The following is a 19268-nucleotide window of genomic DNA, read 5'->3' on the forward strand; positions in this document are numbered from 1 at the left end:
AGCAGCGGGCGCTCGCCGGCCCCCCGAGCGCCTCCTCCGCCTCCCCCCCTGCCGCCTCCCTCGACGCGCCGCGCCAGCCCAGCCTGCCTGGTCCCGCCCCTCCGGGAGGAGCTCGCCCGCCCTGCCCGCCTGGCACTGGGGCTCTCGCTGCCGACGCGCCCGGCTCGCTTTCGCCTACCTGGCCGGTCGCGCGCGCGGGCGCGCAACACACACAAGCAGCCGCTTCGCTTCTCGCGCGAGTCCGGGAGCCGATGGCACAGAAGGAGCTGCGCGGACGCTCAGCTCGCCGGAGCCCGACACGCGGGACGGGGCGCGCCTCTTGCTTCCTGCCCCAGGTAAGGGGACTCGGCGAAGTTCGCCCCAGCTAGCGGGCTCCGTGAGGGGAGCGGGGAACACACGGCGAAGGGGAGGTGAAGGCTGGCGGGGAGGGATGCGGTACGGAGACGTTAACAACTCCCTGAACCTCGCCCCCCCCTCCCCAAATACCACGAAGGGCAGCCTGAGGCGGGGCAGGAGTGCCGGGCTGTCTGCTGTGAGGGAATAAGGCGCGACTTGTGGGGGGAAGAGCCGGCTTTGGTTTTTGCCGAACACCAGCCGGGAGAGCTCGGAGGAGACCCGCGGGCGGCGACTCTGCGGAGATCACTTTTCGCCAGAGCACCTGCGGGCTCGGCTGGGCGCGCGCCAGACTGGACTGCTGCTGCTGCGGGGCGCGCTCTCGCGGCTTCCTCTGGCCCGCGGGGGGTTTTCCCCGGCCCCGATCTCTCCCCCGCTTGACCCCCCCCCCCGCCCCCGTTGTAAGGGCTATAAGGGAGCCCGATGATGCTAGAGGGGAGAGCGAGACTCGCTCCGTAACAGGTTCACAAGAGAGAGCTGGTCGCGTTGGACAGGTGTATGAGACTGAAATTGCCACCAAACCGCCTTCTCCGGAACTCTGAAAAATCCCTGGCATTTGCACAGCAGTCTTAGAACCTTCCGAATGCCCCACAGAAACGCTCTAATTGCGATCCCTGCCGGGTAAATCAATATTGCTGAAACTCTGAAACGAGGGTGGTTTGCCTGATGGTGAGTTTTTGGCAGAGGTAAGGTTAGAATTGGAGAACTTTCTGATTCCCAGCTTGCAGCATAATCCTAACCATTTGTACTCAGAAATAAGTCCTATAACTATCGGGGTGGGTGGGTGGGTGTTTTTCTCCCAGGTAAATGGGGTTAGGATTGCAGCCATTGTCCCTTAGCAGCAAGTTTGGAGTCCTTTCTTAGATGTTCAGGTGGTGTGTAGTGGCAGCGGACAGCCACTTAGATATTTCTTTGTGTCAAAAAGGAAGCTCTGTCCTTTATCCCTTGTAAAGAGAAACAGCCTATGCGTATCAGAATATTTGAAAAATAGCTGAGTTGGACTGTAGTCGCAAGAAAAAGAGAGTGTGGTGCCGCCTTAGCGAGCAACTATCAACTTAATGAATTAGTTGTGCAATTACGAGCTTTTCAAGCAGGAGTCCATTCTTTCGGGCCACAGGTATGGACAGATACATTCACATTCCCACACACTGGAAGGTAGTAGTCTATGTGAGTGAGAATGAATTCAGAAATGCTATACTTTGGGTGTTTTTCAGATGTATGCCTCAGATCTATGACCCAGCCAGGGCCCTTTTAAGGTGGCTGGGTTCTGTCTTAAGAGTTCCCAAAGGAGCTCTTCCTTAGTCCATGAACTTGCTTGGTGATACTGCTGTCTTAGTCCTGTTATGTTTGGCAGTCTCCATGCTGCAAATCCATCCTAAGCATATGCTGGTGGTTTTCTTCATTGCCTTCATGAGAGAACACAGTATTCTGAAGATGACAGAAGGTGAATTTCACACTCATCTTTTCACAAGCAGATGAATACAGCACCAAAAATTGTTATACAGAAATGCAACATGACAAACCTGTTGTCTCAGTAGCCAAAGATTGAGTCTTTCAGCATATCTTTTCTTAAATTCAGTTTGGCTTAGCTTTCACTATGTCCCCATGTTATGTATCCACATATGAGAGTTTGTTCAGATATGAATTTAAACTCTATGATGCAGCTGTGTAACAGGATATAATTTCAACTTGCTTTAGGTCCAGTTAAGGCATTATTGTAATGGCAGACAAACAGTAAAAATCCTGGCCTCTAGCTCCATTTTAACATCCATAATGAATAGAATGTCAGATAATCTGGGATCACCCTAACTAATATGTTACCACCATCTCTAGCATCATTCTCCTGATGATGATATGTGATGTTAACAACAGTATTTGCATAACATCATCTGTTCTAGCCTTTCAAACAAAACAAAGTCTGAGAAGCATTTTTATGTATTATTTTGTCAGCCACCATACTGCTGATACTGGGCATTGGATAGTGCTGAAGTACCCTTTATCTGCTCTTCAGTCTGGGTGACATTTTTTGCACGTTATTCTTGCGTTACGTTCTCTTAACCACAACCAGGTGTTCATGAATTCTCCTCTGCAGAGGTGCCCACATTGACACTAAGAGACAGATAGATTTGGGAACCCTGTGTTTCTCTTATGTGTAAATCCACCAACTACAGCAGAGTGCTATTTTACACATAGAAGATGTGTAAACTTATGGTTAAAGGATTTTGGGTTTGGGTGCTAGGAATCTGAGAGTCACTGCAGTAGTGCAAGTTTCGATGGGTCAGTAGTCTGACTCTGTAACAGGCACCCTTATTATATGTCAATGTGTGCAATATTTGTGAGGTCCTTGTTTTAATATAGCTAGTGTGCTATTTTTCTCTATGAAGAAGAAAAACTTCTATTTGTTTGTTTTGTTTTTTAAAGAAACAACATTATTTGCTAACTTTTAAAAATGGCTCCAAGGATGTATCACCTTTTTGTCTTTTTTCATTTTATTTATTACATTTCTATCCTCCCTCCAATGACCTCAGGGTAGTGTACATTGTTCTTTCAGTTTACCTTTACAACAACCCTGTGGGGTAGCCTAAGCGATGGTGACTGGCCCAAACGAGCTTCATGATCCAGTTTGGCACACTAACCACAGCATTACACCAGCTCTTTTAAACTAATGCTCTCTGTGTCTTTTCTCACAGAGGTAATAGCAGCAGGTGTAGTGAGATTATATGGGGAGGAAAGGAGGAGCGCTGATAATCTCAGAACACTTCCCTGGTTTCCAAAGGAGCTGCGTGGAGCTGATAATTCATTTCAAACAAACTTTAGATGAGAGCTCTTCTGCCCTTAGTCTGTCCCACAGACATAGAATCATAGAATCATAGAATCATAGAATCATAGAGTTGGAAGAGACCACAAGGGCCATCGAGTCCAACCCCCTGCCAAGCAGGAAACACCATCAGAGCACTCCTGACATATGGTTGTCAAGCCTCTGCTTAAAGACCTCCAAAGTAGGAGACTCCACCACACTCCTTGGCAGCAAATTCCACTGTCAAACAGCTCTTACTGTCAGGAAGTTCTTCCTAATGTTTAGGTGGAATCTTCAGTGATTCTTTGATTAACGGTTACCAAGGCCAGCACTTTCCTATCAAAATGTTGCAGAATTTCCCTTTTATTCTTGTGACACTTCCCTTTTCACATTCCTCATATAGGTCAATCCACTCATATATTGGAGGAGGAAAAAAAAGGAAAAATAAGAGCACTGAAATATAATATTTGCATCTAATAACGATAATTGTAATAAACCAAGGAGGAAAAGTCTGAATGGTGCTTTTTCCCTCAGTGGCCCCAGTTCCCCCTTCAGTAGATTGTAAATGGCATCTGTTCTTCACATAAAGTTATTCAGCTAGGTCTACACCATACATAACACATATGATCCAGTAAGGGGACATTAAGAAACATTTCCTCCAAAGAATGTTGATATTCATAGAATTTTGTAACCTACGCATGGGCAGGGAAATATGTATAGGACTGAAATGCAAAATGGGTAATACCAACCTATGCTGAAACACATTAAGATGCAAGACTTATTCTGAAAACATTTCCCTTACACCAGTGTTTCCCAACCTTTTTTGGGCAAAGGCACACTTGTTTCATGAAAAAAAATCTTGAGGCACACCACCATTACAGCCCCGTGACGTCAGCGCGCAGCGTCACGCCGGGAGGGACATGAATTGCTAGCAAATTACATAATCACCTCCTTGAGGGCTGGCTCATCTTCTCCGAAGGCAGAACCCCATTAATTAACAGCACAGACTCACACCATAGCCAAACGAGGGGGGAAAACCTCAGTCATGCACAGTCATGCACATGTGGGGGCTAAATGAGGACGAAGACCGGGCAGAGAGCAGGGTTCAAATCACCCCACCTGGCCAGGACAATCCCTGGGTGCTCCCTTGGGCCACTCGCCTGACCCACCTCACAGGGCTGTTGTTGCGAGGATAACACGGGGAGAACCACGCGCGCCCCCGGGAGCTCCTTGGAGGAGAAAGCGGGCGATGAATGCAGTGCACGAAATATATGAGAGGCGACCAGGTTTTGCAGGTGAGGGGCCCCCGCCAGCCTCCGCTTCCAACACCCGGCGCAACGACGCCGAAGTTTCCCCCCGGGCTCGGCTCGGGGAGCAGCGCTGCTCCCCCCGGCTCCCCTTCGCCCTCCCGGCTCTCTCTGCCGCCCACTGTCAATTTGCCTTCACTAAGTTCCAGTTAATTCAGGGAGATGCCTTTCACACATATATTTATGATTAAAATGTTAATGTTGTACTTCACAACTTGGTTCTCGTTCACAAATATGATTGGATCTTTCTGTAAAAAAAAATTAAAAGAACGCTTAGGATAAAACGTATAAGTTGAGTGGAGGGGGAAAGCCATGTTTTTGAAAAAATATTGTTGAGATGAGAAGCTAAGGAAAGCCTGTATTTTGGGACTTTGGCAGTACTGAAGTCAAGAGCATACTGCAATATCCCAGAGTTATTCTTAATGGGCTAAAAAATGTAAACTGTATAAAATGTAAAAGATGGCATGATTGGAATCTTGCATATAAGAGCATTTAATAAATGTAGGCTCTTAATGGTACTTCTGCATAGGATATGTCTTATGTACCATTGCAGATGTGACCATAGCTGTTGGGAGGCTGTGCTAAAACAACATAGGGACATTCTGATCTTAAGTGTGTTTTTCCTTAGGGCAGCCATAAAATGTCAGTGCTGGGACTTGTGAAACTCCTCAAATAGTAAATAGCCAAGGCTGTTTCAGACTTTAGCAGCAGCAAATCTGGATTTGCAACCATATAGAAAGTTGACAATATGTGGCTAATCCTGGCTTTCTGCCCTGTATTGTACACTGAGGTGACTCAAATGCAAAATCAAAACTTAATTTTACATGAGCCTGGCTGTGCCCATCTCCCTTTGAGTACAGTCATTCCCTACTTCCTTTCCTTATTTGAGGCAAAGCACAGTTTGCTGTTTCAAGTGAATTAGCAAGCAATGGATTGTCCTGCCCTACAACGAGCACTGGAAATCAGGCTCATGCACATGTCCCTAACCCATGATTTGGTGTTACATTTGAACAGTGGCGTAGCGTGGGTTGTCAGCGCCTGGGGCAAGGCAAGTAATTTGCGCCCCCTAACCCGTGGATTTGCGCACCCTAACCCTAACCCCCAGATGTTGTGCCCGGTGCGGCTGGCCCCCCCTGCACCCCCCACGCTACGCCACTGCATCTGAACCAGCTCATTGTTGGTCATGTTCACACCAGGATGTTATCAAGGTCCAGGCTGTTGGCACACTACACTAATTTACACCAGCTTCATTCACTACTACTTTGTTTCTAGGTTCTATTTCAAGTTCAAAAAGCAACCTAGTCCTAGATCACCAACTTTTTTGGACCCAAAGGAATATCTGGAATTTTGAGGGAAGTGCCATGACCACCAATCTCCTGGTTACTCCTCTCTTCCCAACTGCCTTCCCCACACCCCAAAAAGGACAGAAAGTTCAGACACACGATGCTTTTCCATGGGGTCTAGGTAAAAGCCAGATCTAGCAGAATTAAAATTGATCCCATTGAATTCACAGGATTTCTACAAATTCACCATCATATTAAACCTCTCATTGGTGACTGCAAAATGCCCTGTAAAAATGGAAGATCCTGTACTGTACTGACAATACTGTACTGATCCTCAGTCTCTGAAAGTGTTGACTTCTTTACTTTATTGTTGTCCTTTGCTGCTGAAATGGAGGGGAGGCAAGTATCCAATCAAAATAGAATGGGAAAAGTAGGATATGAATAATAAATGTGCTAACTTTTCTGTATTTTATCCTGCCTTGATAGTTTGTTGTATTACACTATTTTATGGTTTTCTGTAAGCTGCCTTGTAAAAAAAACGCATTGCATAAATGATGTTATAAATATGTCAAACATCTTATGCACCTATAATGTAACATGTGCAGCAGTCCTTAGTGACAAACACAGATTTGCCTTCAGAACTTCTAGAAATAAGTCTAATTGCTTTTCGTGGAGACTGTTTCCACATCTCTTGCCTTTGTGCCCTTCCTGCTAGCAGGGGGTTGGACTTGATGGCCCTTGTGGTCTCTTCCAACTCTATGATTCTATGATCTTAGAAGTATATGGTTGGCCACCATGGGATACAGGCTGTTAGGACTGATGGCCTCTGGGCCAGATTGAGCTGGTCTCTTCTTATTCTCTTAACTTATACACTTACAGCAACCAGGGAGTTCCTTCCTAACTAATTAGCCTTCTCATGGGTACAACTGGAAAAAAAGCTGTCGGATAAAATACTCTTGATTCTCGAAATGATTGGGTTGTATCCATCATTGCAGAAGTGGAGTTTGGCTCATGCAATACAACTTCCCCTTCTTGAGTTTCCCAGTGCACACACCCCAAATCTCTTCCAGAGCGTCCCCAGTGCTGTGAAACACATTTGGAGGTGCATGGCAGGAGGAGAGGAAGGGGAAATTCCATTGTGCAAGTGGAAGTGTGTTGTATGAGTGGAACAGCATTGTTGGATGCAACCCAATGTCTCCTACTGTTCATTTCAAGAGCAGTTCTCTCTGAAAGTACTTTTTGTGTTGGTTGTACTGCAAGTTCTATTTTTCTGCTGGCAGGGTTTTGAAACCACAAATAGTCCAATTCCGAAGTGTTCTCTTGAATGTTTTAAATATAGAAAGTATGGATTTCTGAATAAAACATGTCATACCAAACAAAATCTGCTAGTTGTTTGTTCTATTTTATTCCTTGAGAAGATAATAATTTACAAGAATCTGCATTTCTAAATGGGTCCCAATAAAAATACCATAATTTACAGTAACTTGTAATTATATAGGAAACAAATAAGCTATATTTTGCATATATCTTGTTTATCATGTCCTAGCAGTTGCACAAACAGCTGGCATTTGTATATATTTTCTTGCATAGGAAGAAAGTTAATATTTGAATTAAATAGAACAAACTAGTTTGGCACACATACCAATAACCCAGTTAAGCCAAATTGTAGTTAAGCCAAATGTCTGTTCAGGATCGGACAGCGCTTACTGAGGCACCAGGACAGTCTTGCTACTACTGCTTTCCTACATTATTCAGGCAATCAACAACAACAACAACTGTACCCTTCCATATGACTGGGTTGCTCTAGCCACTCTGGGCGACTTCCAATGGATATAAAAACTTAATAAAACATCAAACATTAAAGCCTCCCTATATAGAGCTGCCTTCAAATGTCTTTTAAAAGGCAAATAGTATATTTCCTTGATCCATGATGGGAGGGTTTTTCACAGGGACCACTACCAAGAAGGCTCTCTTTCTGGTTTCCTGTAACCACTTCTTGCGGAGCATTGATCTGCATTCCTGATGATGTCACTGGGGTTTAATATACAGTACAATGAACAATACTCAGTTCTGTTTGATGGAGTAGTAATCTTATTGCACCACTGCATTGTCTGAATGTGGACACCACAGTTGCATTCACAAAGACATATGTGATACCTTAAAGTACATTTTTCTACCCAATTGCATTTTCTGCCCAAGTTAACACCAGAACTAAGTGTGATGATGAAACACACACACGAATTAAAAATCACATGAAGTTCCATTGCAAAAGGAACTTAATTCAGATTCATTTCATGCAAAAATGATAGGAACTACTTTGAGATGCTGTTCAGAAATTATTGAATTAATTCCATGAATTGGTTCATTTCAAGTACTGGTTTTGAAACTGATAAGCAGTATAAATGAAGCTGGTATCTGTCTCCATTTGAAAGAGCCTAAACAAATATGATCCACAACACTGACATGATTTACAACCCAGTTAAGCACATCATTTTTAAACTGATTTTGCTCTGTACATTTTGAAAGGATTGGATTGGATTATATTCATGTACTGGATTTTGCATATCAAAAGCCCCTTCCTGGGTTTCATTGCACAGAAGCAGATCCAGAATGGGGCTCTGCTTGGTAGGAAGCGTGCATGGTCTCTGTGTGGTAAGAGGGCATGGGTTGCAATTGATAAAATCTGCTCCCCTTGAAAAAAGAAAAGACAAAAGTGATCAGGGCAAGCATTTACTGAAAAATCCTAAACAATACTCCTGACTTGCATCGTTCAGTTTTCCCAGAAGGGTGACTGCTCTTCATTCTCATGAGGAAAAGGGAAACTGCTGTGTCCTCAGAAGAGGCCTGCTGGATCCAGCATCCTGCTTCCTGGATGCCTGCTGGAAACCTAGAAGTGGGCCAAGATTGAAGGCATTTGCTCTTGTCCTGCTTTTGCTTCCCAGAAGCTGGTATTACTAGCTAGCATTACTGCCACTGAATCTGGGGGTTTCATAGAGATATCATGGCCATAAATTTGTGTAATTAATTCTTGAGCCTTGCCACCCCAAAGGCGATGCAGTTTTGTGTATAATCATAGTTTTTGCCATGATCCCCTTTTTATTTTGTCAAGATTTCTGTATGTGAAATGCCTGTTGATATTATGCAAAGCTGAGGAAGCAAATTTTTGTTAGATGTGCAGGTGTTTTGCACAATTGTCTCTGCAATGGGGAAAAATGAGAGAATGAGAGTTCGAGAAAAAGTGTGGCAAAGGTTAAAGGAATATTTAAGAATGTTTTTGATCTCTTAAAAACCATAATCATATTTAAAATATTAATGGACTGTTCTGTGTATGCTTTTTCTGAACATCCCAATCAGCATCATATGCAAGCACATATCAGTGGCATTTTCAATAGCTTTCCACAAGAAACCTTTATAGTTTAATTATGTGCTTATGCTATGTGAAGTAGTTCCTTTCATCCAGCCCGACCTGACCAACATTCACCAGAGTACCCATTGCTGGAGAACGTGAGTGGGGCGGATGCTGTTGTGCTCATGTTGTGCTCGTGTTCTGCTGATGGACTTCCCTTAAGCATCTGGTCGTCCACTGCAGGAATGCTAGACCAGAAAGGCCTCTAGTCTGATCCAGCGTGGCTTTTCTTATTTTCTTAACATTTGTTTTGCCAGAGTTTGTGTTTCTTTTTTGAACTCCTCATTTGGGGAAAGGTTCCGCGTTCTCAGGAAAGTCTTAATACCTTTTTTTTAGCCTTGTTGACTCAGCTTGTTAACTATGCTTGCATTCTCTTCAGGTTGATAGTACCTTTCCTACATCTCTGTGGTATGCGTTCTAGCCAAGCTTCATTTTTCTGATTTTTAACTATCTTGTAAGCATTTTGACCCCCTTGACTTTCCCTTTCAGCTACGTATTTACTTCATTGTTGTTCTTCTTAGAGGTTTCATCTTTTAAAGTCAAATGTGATTGTGCTGGGCTTTCTTAGGAATTTTCCATTTACACAAATGCTCAGTTCCACTGCTCTGACACTTTACTGTGTGGAATCCCTTATGGGAGTGTATTGAAGAACTCACAAAAATACATTCCATGCTACCTTCCCTGGGTATCCATTCATTGCATGGGGCATTTTCTCCATCCTATCTCTCGCTTGTCCTTAATGAAGAGAGTCATGTTAATCTTGATTTCTTAAATGCTTGTTAAGCACCTTTATACATAGCCTTACATATACTGTAGATTCATATATCATTTCTGAAGCAGCAGAATTACTGCTCTAGATGTTAACATCTAGTAAAACTGCCAGTGGCTTTTGAACGGAATATGAAGATGGGCACAAGCAGTTTGTTAACAATGCAGTAGTTATTTAAAGATGCATTGTATTGAGACGTAGTGACCTCTAGTACTGGGCACACGGTTTTCTCAGCATGACCAGTGTTTCTCCAGTCATTTGAAAATCCTGAAAACATGGAAGTGCGTATCTGGCAGTGCTGGGTTTCAGCAGTGCTGCTGCTGAAAGCACCAAGAGATTGTGTTGCCTTGTGGTTATGGCCACCACAACATAAGCTTTCAAGTGACTTCTTTTCCCCAAAAAATTCATTTTTTTAATGAAAGTTGGTAGGGATCCATTTTCCCCATGTCCAATACTTCTGGAAATGTTTTACTTCTAAATATATAACAATACTCTTAGTTGTGTTTCGTGCAGCAGATTAACATGGCTATCCCTCTGCATGTTATATTTTCCATTTGGGTTCCCAAAGACCCAAAGATACAATAGACAAGCTACTTGTGTTCACCTTGTACTTGTGTTCATATTAAATGTTTGTGAGAATACAGGCACAGAGCAGATTTGCTCCTTGTAGCTGTGATCCTCACGAAAGACCTGAAATGGAAATTATGATATTCTAAATGTGTAGTAAATACCATATATTTCTCCCGGGGTGGTTGAATGTTCATAAGTGCAAGTAAGTTAGAGAAAACCTCTTAGTTCTTATGCTCAAGTAAAAATAATACTGAGCACAGGTGCAATATTTGAACTGACATTTATAACCTGCTTTTTTCTTTTCTTTTATGTTCCTAGTGAATAATCTGCTTAAGAAATACATTTTTGCGGAAAAAGAGGACCTCAGCTTCCTAGTGATGTTCTCTTCATGTCCTGTTTGCTGGTAGTGCAAGAGAAGACTGGACCTTTGTCATGGCTGTTTTTCTGCTGGGAGCAGCACTGCTTTTTGTTCAACCTCAGGCAGTTCCTTCCAGGCCCGCTGCCAGTTTTAAAGCTGAGGCTGCTACTCAGAAAGAGCCCTTTAGGAAAGGTGACCTCAAAGAGAGCTTCCACCTCAATGGGACACTCCAGCGGCTTCCACAAACTATCATCATTGGAGTACGGAAAGGTGGAACAAGAGCTTTACTAGAGATGCTAAGCCTCCATCCGGATATGGCAGCAGCAGAAAGCGAAGTCCACTTCTTTGACTGGGAAGAGCATTACTCAAATGGATTGCAATGGTATGTGAGCCAAATGCCATTCTCATACCCACACCAGATAACAGTGGAGAAAACTCCAGCATATTTCACTTCACCAAAAGTGCCTGAAAGAGTTTATAGAATGAACAAACTTATCCGGTTGCTCCTTATCTTACGAGACCCAACAGAGAGAGTGCTATCGGACTATACGCAAGTGTTTTTTAATCACATGCAAAAACATAAGCTATATCCCTCCATTGAAGAATTCCTGGTTAAGGATGGTGAACTCAACATAAACTACAAAGCGATAAACAGGAGCTTGTATTATTTTCACATGCAAAACTGGCTGAAATACTTTCCTCTGGATCACATTCACATTGTTGATGGGGATAAGTTAATCAAAGATCCTTTCCCGGAGATAGTCAAAGTAGAAAGGTTTCTAAATCTCTCGCCTCAGATAAATGCTTCAAACTTTTACTTCAATAAAACAAAAGGCTTTTACTGCTTAAGGGACAGTGGCAGGGATAGGTGTTTACATGAGTCGAAAGGAAGAGCACACCCCAAAGTAGATCCAATCTTACTTGAAAAGCTACACGGATATTTTCGTGAACCTAATCAGAAATTCTTTGAGCTTGTTGGCAGAACATTTGACTGGCATTGAGTGTGGTCCTAAGTTATAGAGACAAGCATCTGGTGTGCCTAAATGCTCCAGGGCACATTTAGAAAAGGAGGGCATTGACGATATAATTTATTTGTAAAATCTATGAATTACTTCTGTACAATATTAGAGTCATAATTGCCATGTAAGCTAGTAATATTTTTCTACTTGTTAAATTAAACAGAAACACTTTTTGTAATGTTTTTCATAGTTAACACTGTATTTATGTCTATATGAGAAAAAAACCTATTTCATGAAAGAAAGTATCTTGAGATTATGTGGATATAAAATACATACATTCTGAAATGCAATATCTTCTTCCCATTTCCCCAACTCCAAGGTCTCAATGACACTTCATGTGATCTTCATTAGGGTGGTATCACAGTAATTTAGAAAAATTTTTAACCAATCTTACAAAAAAATCATTTTACTGTAGTAGTATCATGGTTATCAAATGGTTATCAAAGCTTTTCACCATGAGATTCCCAGGCCTAAGAAGCAAATGGTTGACTCTATGGGCAAGCACATTTAAATGAGGAGAAGCCACGGGCAGAGCTTGCCGCTCTCAAAGGCAAAGGATTTGGTCTCTCAGTGGACTGTTGTATCCTGAAGCAAAGTGAGCAGAGGAAACACAATCATCTGCAAAAACGGAAGTTTTGTGGTTGGCAATAAGAAGATGGACAGCACTCTCAGAGTATAATGGCCACAGCTTTATTTATCATTACACTCATGTCAAAGCATAAGATGGAATAAAATGGTCAGCTAACTAATCTCTTAGCTAGCATGGGTATGGGACTGGCTTTCCATGTAAAAATTGTTTCTAGGTGGTTTTCTCACACCTGAGCACACTGCCTAAGGGAAGGTTTGTGCCCACAATTCAGTGAAGAAATGTCCTGACCTCACAGTTCCCTAAAATTTTTATGATGGTAACCTAGACACATCCAGCCTGGTGACTCTGTGTATCTTAACACCCTAGCATAGCCACAACCATGGATGACAATCTACACACACACATGCTCACCTGCGTCCTACTTCTCTAATACCGTTATCTATATGTCTGTGACTAGATTCTGCAGGTACACATCATGTCCTTTGGAACAAAGGTAAACGCTGCCCCCCCACACACGGCAGAGGTGAATGCTGTATCCGAGCTGTCTCAGAGACATGTGCCAGTCCACCACAAAATTGTGTGCCCTTTTGTATTCCTATAGAGCATGTTAATATCTGGGTTTCCTAGCCCTCTGCCAAACCTTTGGGATTATCTTTTGCTGTATGGCAAATATGCCTGAAAACAATTTGGCAATGGTCTGAAAATCAAAGTGACCATGGTAGCCAATGTCACACATGATACCTTGACTAATGGTGCAATCCTAATCATGTCTAGCCCTACCCATGCCAGGTACAGGGGCTTAGGACTGCAGCCTAAGTTATTTCCCTACAGGTGCACGAGCAATGCTTTACAGTGGCATTCAAAGCTTCCTCACTCCATTCCTCCATTTACCAAAGCACTTGAAGCTGCCCAGGTGGCCAAGGCCTAAATTGGGGGCCCTGTTCACTGGAAGTTGGGTGGTTTTCTGCCCAGAAGAGGGGGGCATACTGCCCAGAATGCATACCCTCGTGGAATAAGGGGCCTGGAAAAAGAGAGGCTCAGTAAGAGTCAGTGGCCTACCCTGTTTATTCACCACATCCTTTGGCCACAACTTGGTCCCATTGCTTGGCCTCTCTTTCTGCCAAGAGCATTAATGGCTGGTGTTCTCAGTCCAGCCACCGTTGCAGCCCAAATACAGAAAGAGTGTGCTGGAAACTTGCCCTGTGATAGAATAGTGCCTATATGTTTTTCCTCCTATCTTAGGTTTACAATTGTTATAAACTTCCTCTTGGAAGAAAAGAAAAAAGCTGGGGATTTGGTTTATCCTGGGAGTGTATCTGGTATATCCCTGGACACCCATGTGCTCAGCTGAGGTCAAATAGCTAAGCAGTCATGCAATGTGCACAACAGACATGGCTGTCCAGGCATTGCAGATCTCACAGTAGCCCCCTGGCCCTCCCACACTGATCAGGCAAAGGAGTCCAAGCCCTCAGCAAAGACTGGCTGCAGTTAATGCCTCCCTGTGCCATCTCAACAGTATGTGGGCAACAGCTTCCCTCTCCTTAGCAGGCAAATACTTCTTAGCAGATACTCAATATACTCAAATCCTCCTTAGCAGACAAAAGGCTACTGTGAAGTGTTTTGGTCTCACTAGGTGAAGCACTCACTGCCAGCAATGCATCCAGGATTGGCGACCCCTCACCCTTATTTCTTGGAGCTTCTCTAGACAAGGAAGTCCCACCAGACTGCCAGGTCTTCACAAATAGCCTGCCTGTTCACCAGGCACTCTCACTGCAGGCATTGCTACAGGTTTGAAGGAGAGCTTGCTTACTGGCACAAGGTCAATTATTCAGCCTTGAATGGGGAGGCAGAATCCTCTGCTACTCATGCTGCCCCAGTTCAGAAATGGCCAGGTTGGCTCAGCTATGATCAATCCCAGCAGGGTGAATAATCTAGGGGGAACTGGTTTTTCCTAGAGCAATTATGTATGACTTGTGCCGAGAGGTTTTAAGAAGTGTGACTTTATATAAAATGGTGCAAACCTGCAGATTTCCTTTCATAGCCAAGTGGAATCTTTGACAGGCTATCTATTTTTTGGAACACAACCTGCAATTATTGGCTTAAGGCATGCATTTCATTTTAATATTTACTTCAACCATATGTATGTAAATATGAGCAACCATGATTTTTCTTCATCTGGTACATTTCTTCAATCCTTTGGTTGGTTGGGTTAGATACTGCAGTTTATTCCAGCACATTTCTCCTTTATCTGAAAGAGACCAGTCCATACATTGCTGAATCTCAGTCAGATTCAGCCTCGGCCCAGTATACCTGAAGGAGCGTCTCCACCCCCATCATTCTGCCTGGACACTGAGGTCCAGCGCTGAGGGCCTTCTGGCGGTTCCCTCATTGCGAGAAGCAAAGCTACAGGGAACCAGGCAGAGGGCCTTCGCGGTAGTGGCGCCCGCCCTGTGGAACGCCCTTCCAGCAGATGTCAAAGCAATAAACAACTACCTGACATTCAGAAGACATCTTAAGGCAGCCCTGTTCAGGGAAGTTTTTAACGTGTGATATTTTACTGTATTTTTGGTTTTTATGGAAGCCGCCCAGAGTGGCTGGGGAGGCCCAGTCAGATGGGCGGGGTATAAATAATAAATTATTATTATTATTATTGCAAACAGTGGCGTAGCGTGGGTTGTCAGCACCCTGGGCAAGGCAAGTAATTTGCGCCCCCTAACCCGTGGATTTGCGCCCCCTAACCCTAACCCCCAGATGTTGCGCCCGGTGCAGCTGGCCCCCCCTGCACCCCCCACGCCACGCCACTGATTGCAAATAATCTACAATATATTATGCTAAAGGAAGCCAATAAGAGAGATCTGTGTGTGCACAGAAAAAGATGTGAGTAAAGCTTTGTTGAAGCACTAATTAGTAGTGATAGGTTTTAGTTTTATTATTATGGTTCTAATTCATGCACCGGACAGGATATGACAATATTGGCCCTTCATATATATTATGATGTCACCTTCATATATACACCAGGAAACAGCTACTAGAAAGCTCATATTTTCTGTTGGCTGATTCCTTTCAGATAACACTCTGAAAGCAAAATATCTACCATATTTTCATTAAATCTGGGGAACAGAAACTGGTTTTTGGATCAAATCTGGCCCATGAGCTACCAACCAGCAACCTCTGTTCTAAGTTATTATGCACATGTTTATTGTTAAAAGGGTTAGACCATGCCCTTTCCCAAAGAAATCTAAAGCAAACTGAGAATGGAGGAGTAAAAAGAAACAAGTCATATAAGGACTGTGCAAATTAAAACACGTAACCAGTATTTATCAGCTTGACAGTTACAGGTGCCCCTGCTCAGCTGCAGCACACCAGGTAACATTTGCATGGCTATAAGATGAACATCTGTATAGCAAAGAACAAGTTCTGGAGTTCCTGTTTTCTCTAATGCCACAATGCCTATTTCGACTGCACCATCCTCCATTTGCATGGGGTCCTTGCCACCTACTTTGCTTAAGATTGATGGTGGGGGTGATGATCAGTGTCCACAAATTTCCTGGAGTAACTTCAGGAAATACAGAACTGTAAGCAGGTACATTGTCTCAATCAACAGTATCTAAGAACCAGGAGTGGATAATGAACAAAAAGAGGAGAGGAAACGATTGTATAGAGTAGAAGGTAACAACCATGTTGGGCCAAATGGCACCCATGGCGCTCTGTTGTTGACTCCATTTACTGTACTTCTAGGGAGCTTTTGAAGCGATCACAATTGTTGTTGGGTGCCTAAATTATTTTTTAAAACCTGTACTTGTATTATTTAACGTATTCAGAATCTAGGGATTGCCCCAGTGGATAATTCAAGAGGGGACTATCTGGTCACTACATATACATATACATATACATATACATATACTCAGTAAATTCTTAATCTTCTGTCCTTTTCAGCACAGCACGACTAAGAAATGGAACTCATGTGAACAAGACTGTGTAGATGAAGGACTGGGGCCAATGTAGGCAAATGCAAGCTTGGTTTCTAAGTTTAGATAAATCAGCTCCAGTCTTCTGAGACAGGGAATTGTGTCCTGCATGATGTCCTCGAATACACCCTTTTATTTTCTCCCATATGAGTGAGTGGCTACCATTTGCTGTCGAGCAACAGGCTGCAGTCACTTTTGGGGTGGGGACAAAACATTTCTACCTCGGACTTCCGGGGTGGCGCCTCTGGTGATGGCGGACTCCCTCTGAACTGGAGGGACAAGCTCCGCACGAAACGGGTCTTTTCCGCTGCGGCGTAGCGGGGACCCTTCTGAAAATCACAGGCGGATGAAGCCTGTGACCGTGGGACTCAGGCACCTTTAGCGCCCCCCCAACCCACTAAGGAACCCAGAAACGGGCTCCGAAGTGAAGAGGGGGAAGTGGCGCGGTGCTGTGAGTCGATTGCTTTTTCTGCAGAGCGAAGCCGCACAGCCGTTGCCAGAGAGCGCTGCCTTTTTCCTGGGACAATTTGGCAATGAAAAAAACTAACTGTGAGTACTGGAACGCTAAACACCTGGATTTGAAACAAGAATTGGCGAAATAAAAGGAACTTGGACTCTAAAATTTACCCTAATTTGGTACTGAAACGGAAAGGGCTAAACAGGAAGTCACCCTTCCGTTTTCTTGTGGTTATAACAAAGCAAAGGCAACGTACACTAGAGCCTTAAAAATCACTTTTAAAGGATCATCTTTCATCATTCAAAATTGCGGAACCCCCCTTCGGAAGCAGGGGAAGAAGGGGGACTTTTATTGAGTTATTTAAACCTGCGGAAATAAAGTGAAAGTAAAGTAATTTTCCACTGTCCTGACCCTGGAGCGGGGTGTCGGATTTGACGATTGAAGCTCATTGACCAGAAATAAATGCTTTGACAGATAGTTAAAAGGAGGAAAATATTGTGATTCCATTGTTTCCTTTCGTCTCTTAAAAGAAGAAATATGGACAAAATATCTTAAAGAAGAAACTCTGTTGCTAAATGTTTAAAGAATTTGGCAAAAAGGTAATGGTTATGAGAAGTTGGTAAAAAAGATTTAAGTTTTAAGCTTTAAGGTTGTTTTTATAAGCAAGATGATAATAGAGTAAAGATAAAATATTATGAATTACGGAAAGGATTTGCTGTGATAATTATCAATCAAGATACAAGAGATGGGAGGAGGAGGAGGTCATGGAAAGAAGGTAATGGAAATTGGAGAATTTGAAAGCGATGGGATTATTTTTTCTTTTTCTCTTTATGCTTTTGTTTTTTTTCTTTTTTGTAATTTTGTCTTTTTCTGTGTAATTTTTTTAAAAAAATTGTTTCAATAAATATCATTAAAAAAACAAAAAACATTTCCACCTCGATCCTTGACACTGAAATACTCCACTACATGGGTGATAATGGCAAGTATTTTTGAAGAGCATCAGTAAATAAAAGCAGCTGGGAACCATTTACTTGTGACTGAATTGTTCTTCAAATTCTTTTTCACAAACATCATTTTCTTAAAATGTCTGAATGCTGGGTGATGCAATGGCCACACTTTCGTATCTTTTTAGTTGTTTTGCCTTGAAAGATACTTTGTTACTCTTTGATTTGATTGTATATGTATGCAGATAACCTTGACATTTTTAAAGAGTATTTGCTGAGGGAATAAACCTCTTTCTAGCCTCAAATAATATATTTATATACTTTTAAATATAAAATATTTATATCCCACCTTTCCAGAAAGTTCAAGACAGCTAACAAAATAAATTAAAATATATAAAACTGCAATCAAGATACAAAAACACTAAATATTATTACTTAAGAGACAGAGCAGCATTCTGGGATGCATAAGTTACATGGATCATAGCAGTGAACAGTAGCTTTATGTCTGGAAGCAGCTGGTCTTAATCGGATGTTTTATACAGAGCAAGCAGAATGTGACTTGGCCGGCACTTTAATACCACCTAGTGTGGCATATAATTGTTTGTTAGCTACTGCTGCATTCTGAATGATCACCCAAGGCAATTCTAGTTACGTAGGAGTAAATCTTAATACTGATGGGACTTACTTCCAAGTGAACAAGCAGAGAATTCCAAACATTTGAATGTTAGCGCTGTGCAAAAGACAAATACTTTTGCCTTGTTCCCGAGTTCCCCAAACAACTCTGAGCTGGCTGCAGTGTCACTCAGGGTGCCCGTTCTTGTAAGGCAAAAGAATATAAGTGTACTAAAGAATAATATTTGGTCAGATAATCCACAAAACAAAAAGGCAACATAAAACAGAGTCCAATAGGATTGCTTCTCATGTTGACTAGTGGCAGTATCCGGCTAGGTAGACTTCACATATCTCTATTGTGCCCCATCCACCCTTGTTCAATGCTTGCCTCATTCTATCTTGCGCTTGACTTTGATCACCTCACCCCTCTATAACAATCCTTGACTAGGCTTTCTGTATCTTGCCATGTCCATTCAATTTTCTTCTACTTTCCATGAAGAATCTCCACTCCCACATTCTTTTCTACCTGTCCTCTCTCCCTTCACATTCTCTATCTCTTCGTGCTTTTCCTTTGTCTACTACTGATCAGGGATTTCCAACACCCCCCCAACTGTGCACATCTGCTTCGTATGTGTGTGTGTATCTCACATAACAGTAATGTCCATTGGCAACACCATCATATTTCCTCTATTTCTGATATGTCTGTGTGCACTTCTGCAAATGCAGCCAAAAATGGCACCATTTGCAGGAGTACCAAATGCCTAAGGCACCTTCTTAAATTAAAAGGAGGCCAAGC

The 19268-nt window shown here is 42.9% G+C and overlaps 1 protein-coding gene and 1 long non-coding RNA gene across 2 annotated transcripts; one reads left to right on the plus strand and one right to left on the minus strand.

Moving 5' to 3' along the window:
- Positions 1-206: 206 nt before the first annotated feature.
- HS3ST1 (heparan sulfate-glucosamine 3-sulfotransferase 1) lies at positions 207-12084 on the plus strand. Its single transcript, XM_082238449.1, has 2 exons — positions 207-335; positions 10844-12084. The coding sequence occupies exon 2, from the start codon at positions 10958-10960 to the stop codon at positions 11882-11884; it is 927 nt and encodes a 308-aa protein (XP_082094575.1). The 5' UTR covers positions 207-335; positions 10844-10957; the 3' UTR covers positions 11885-12084.
- Positions 12085-12789: 705 nt separating this feature from the next.
- On the minus strand, positions 12790-17873 carry LOC309541033. Its single transcript, XR_014223622.1, has 3 exons — positions 17852-17873; positions 15289-16680; positions 12790-14770 (listed from the first exon to the last, which is right to left on the minus strand). It is a non-coding gene; the product is annotated as an uncharacterized lncRNA (long non-coding RNA).
- Between the last annotated feature and the right edge of the window lie 1395 nt (positions 17874-19268).

Source organism: Podarcis vaucheri (assembly GCF_965113315.1).
Source record: "Podarcis vaucheri genome assembly, chromosome: 9".
NCBI lineage: Eukaryota > Metazoa > Chordata > Lepidosauria > Squamata > Lacertidae > Podarcis > Podarcis vaucheri.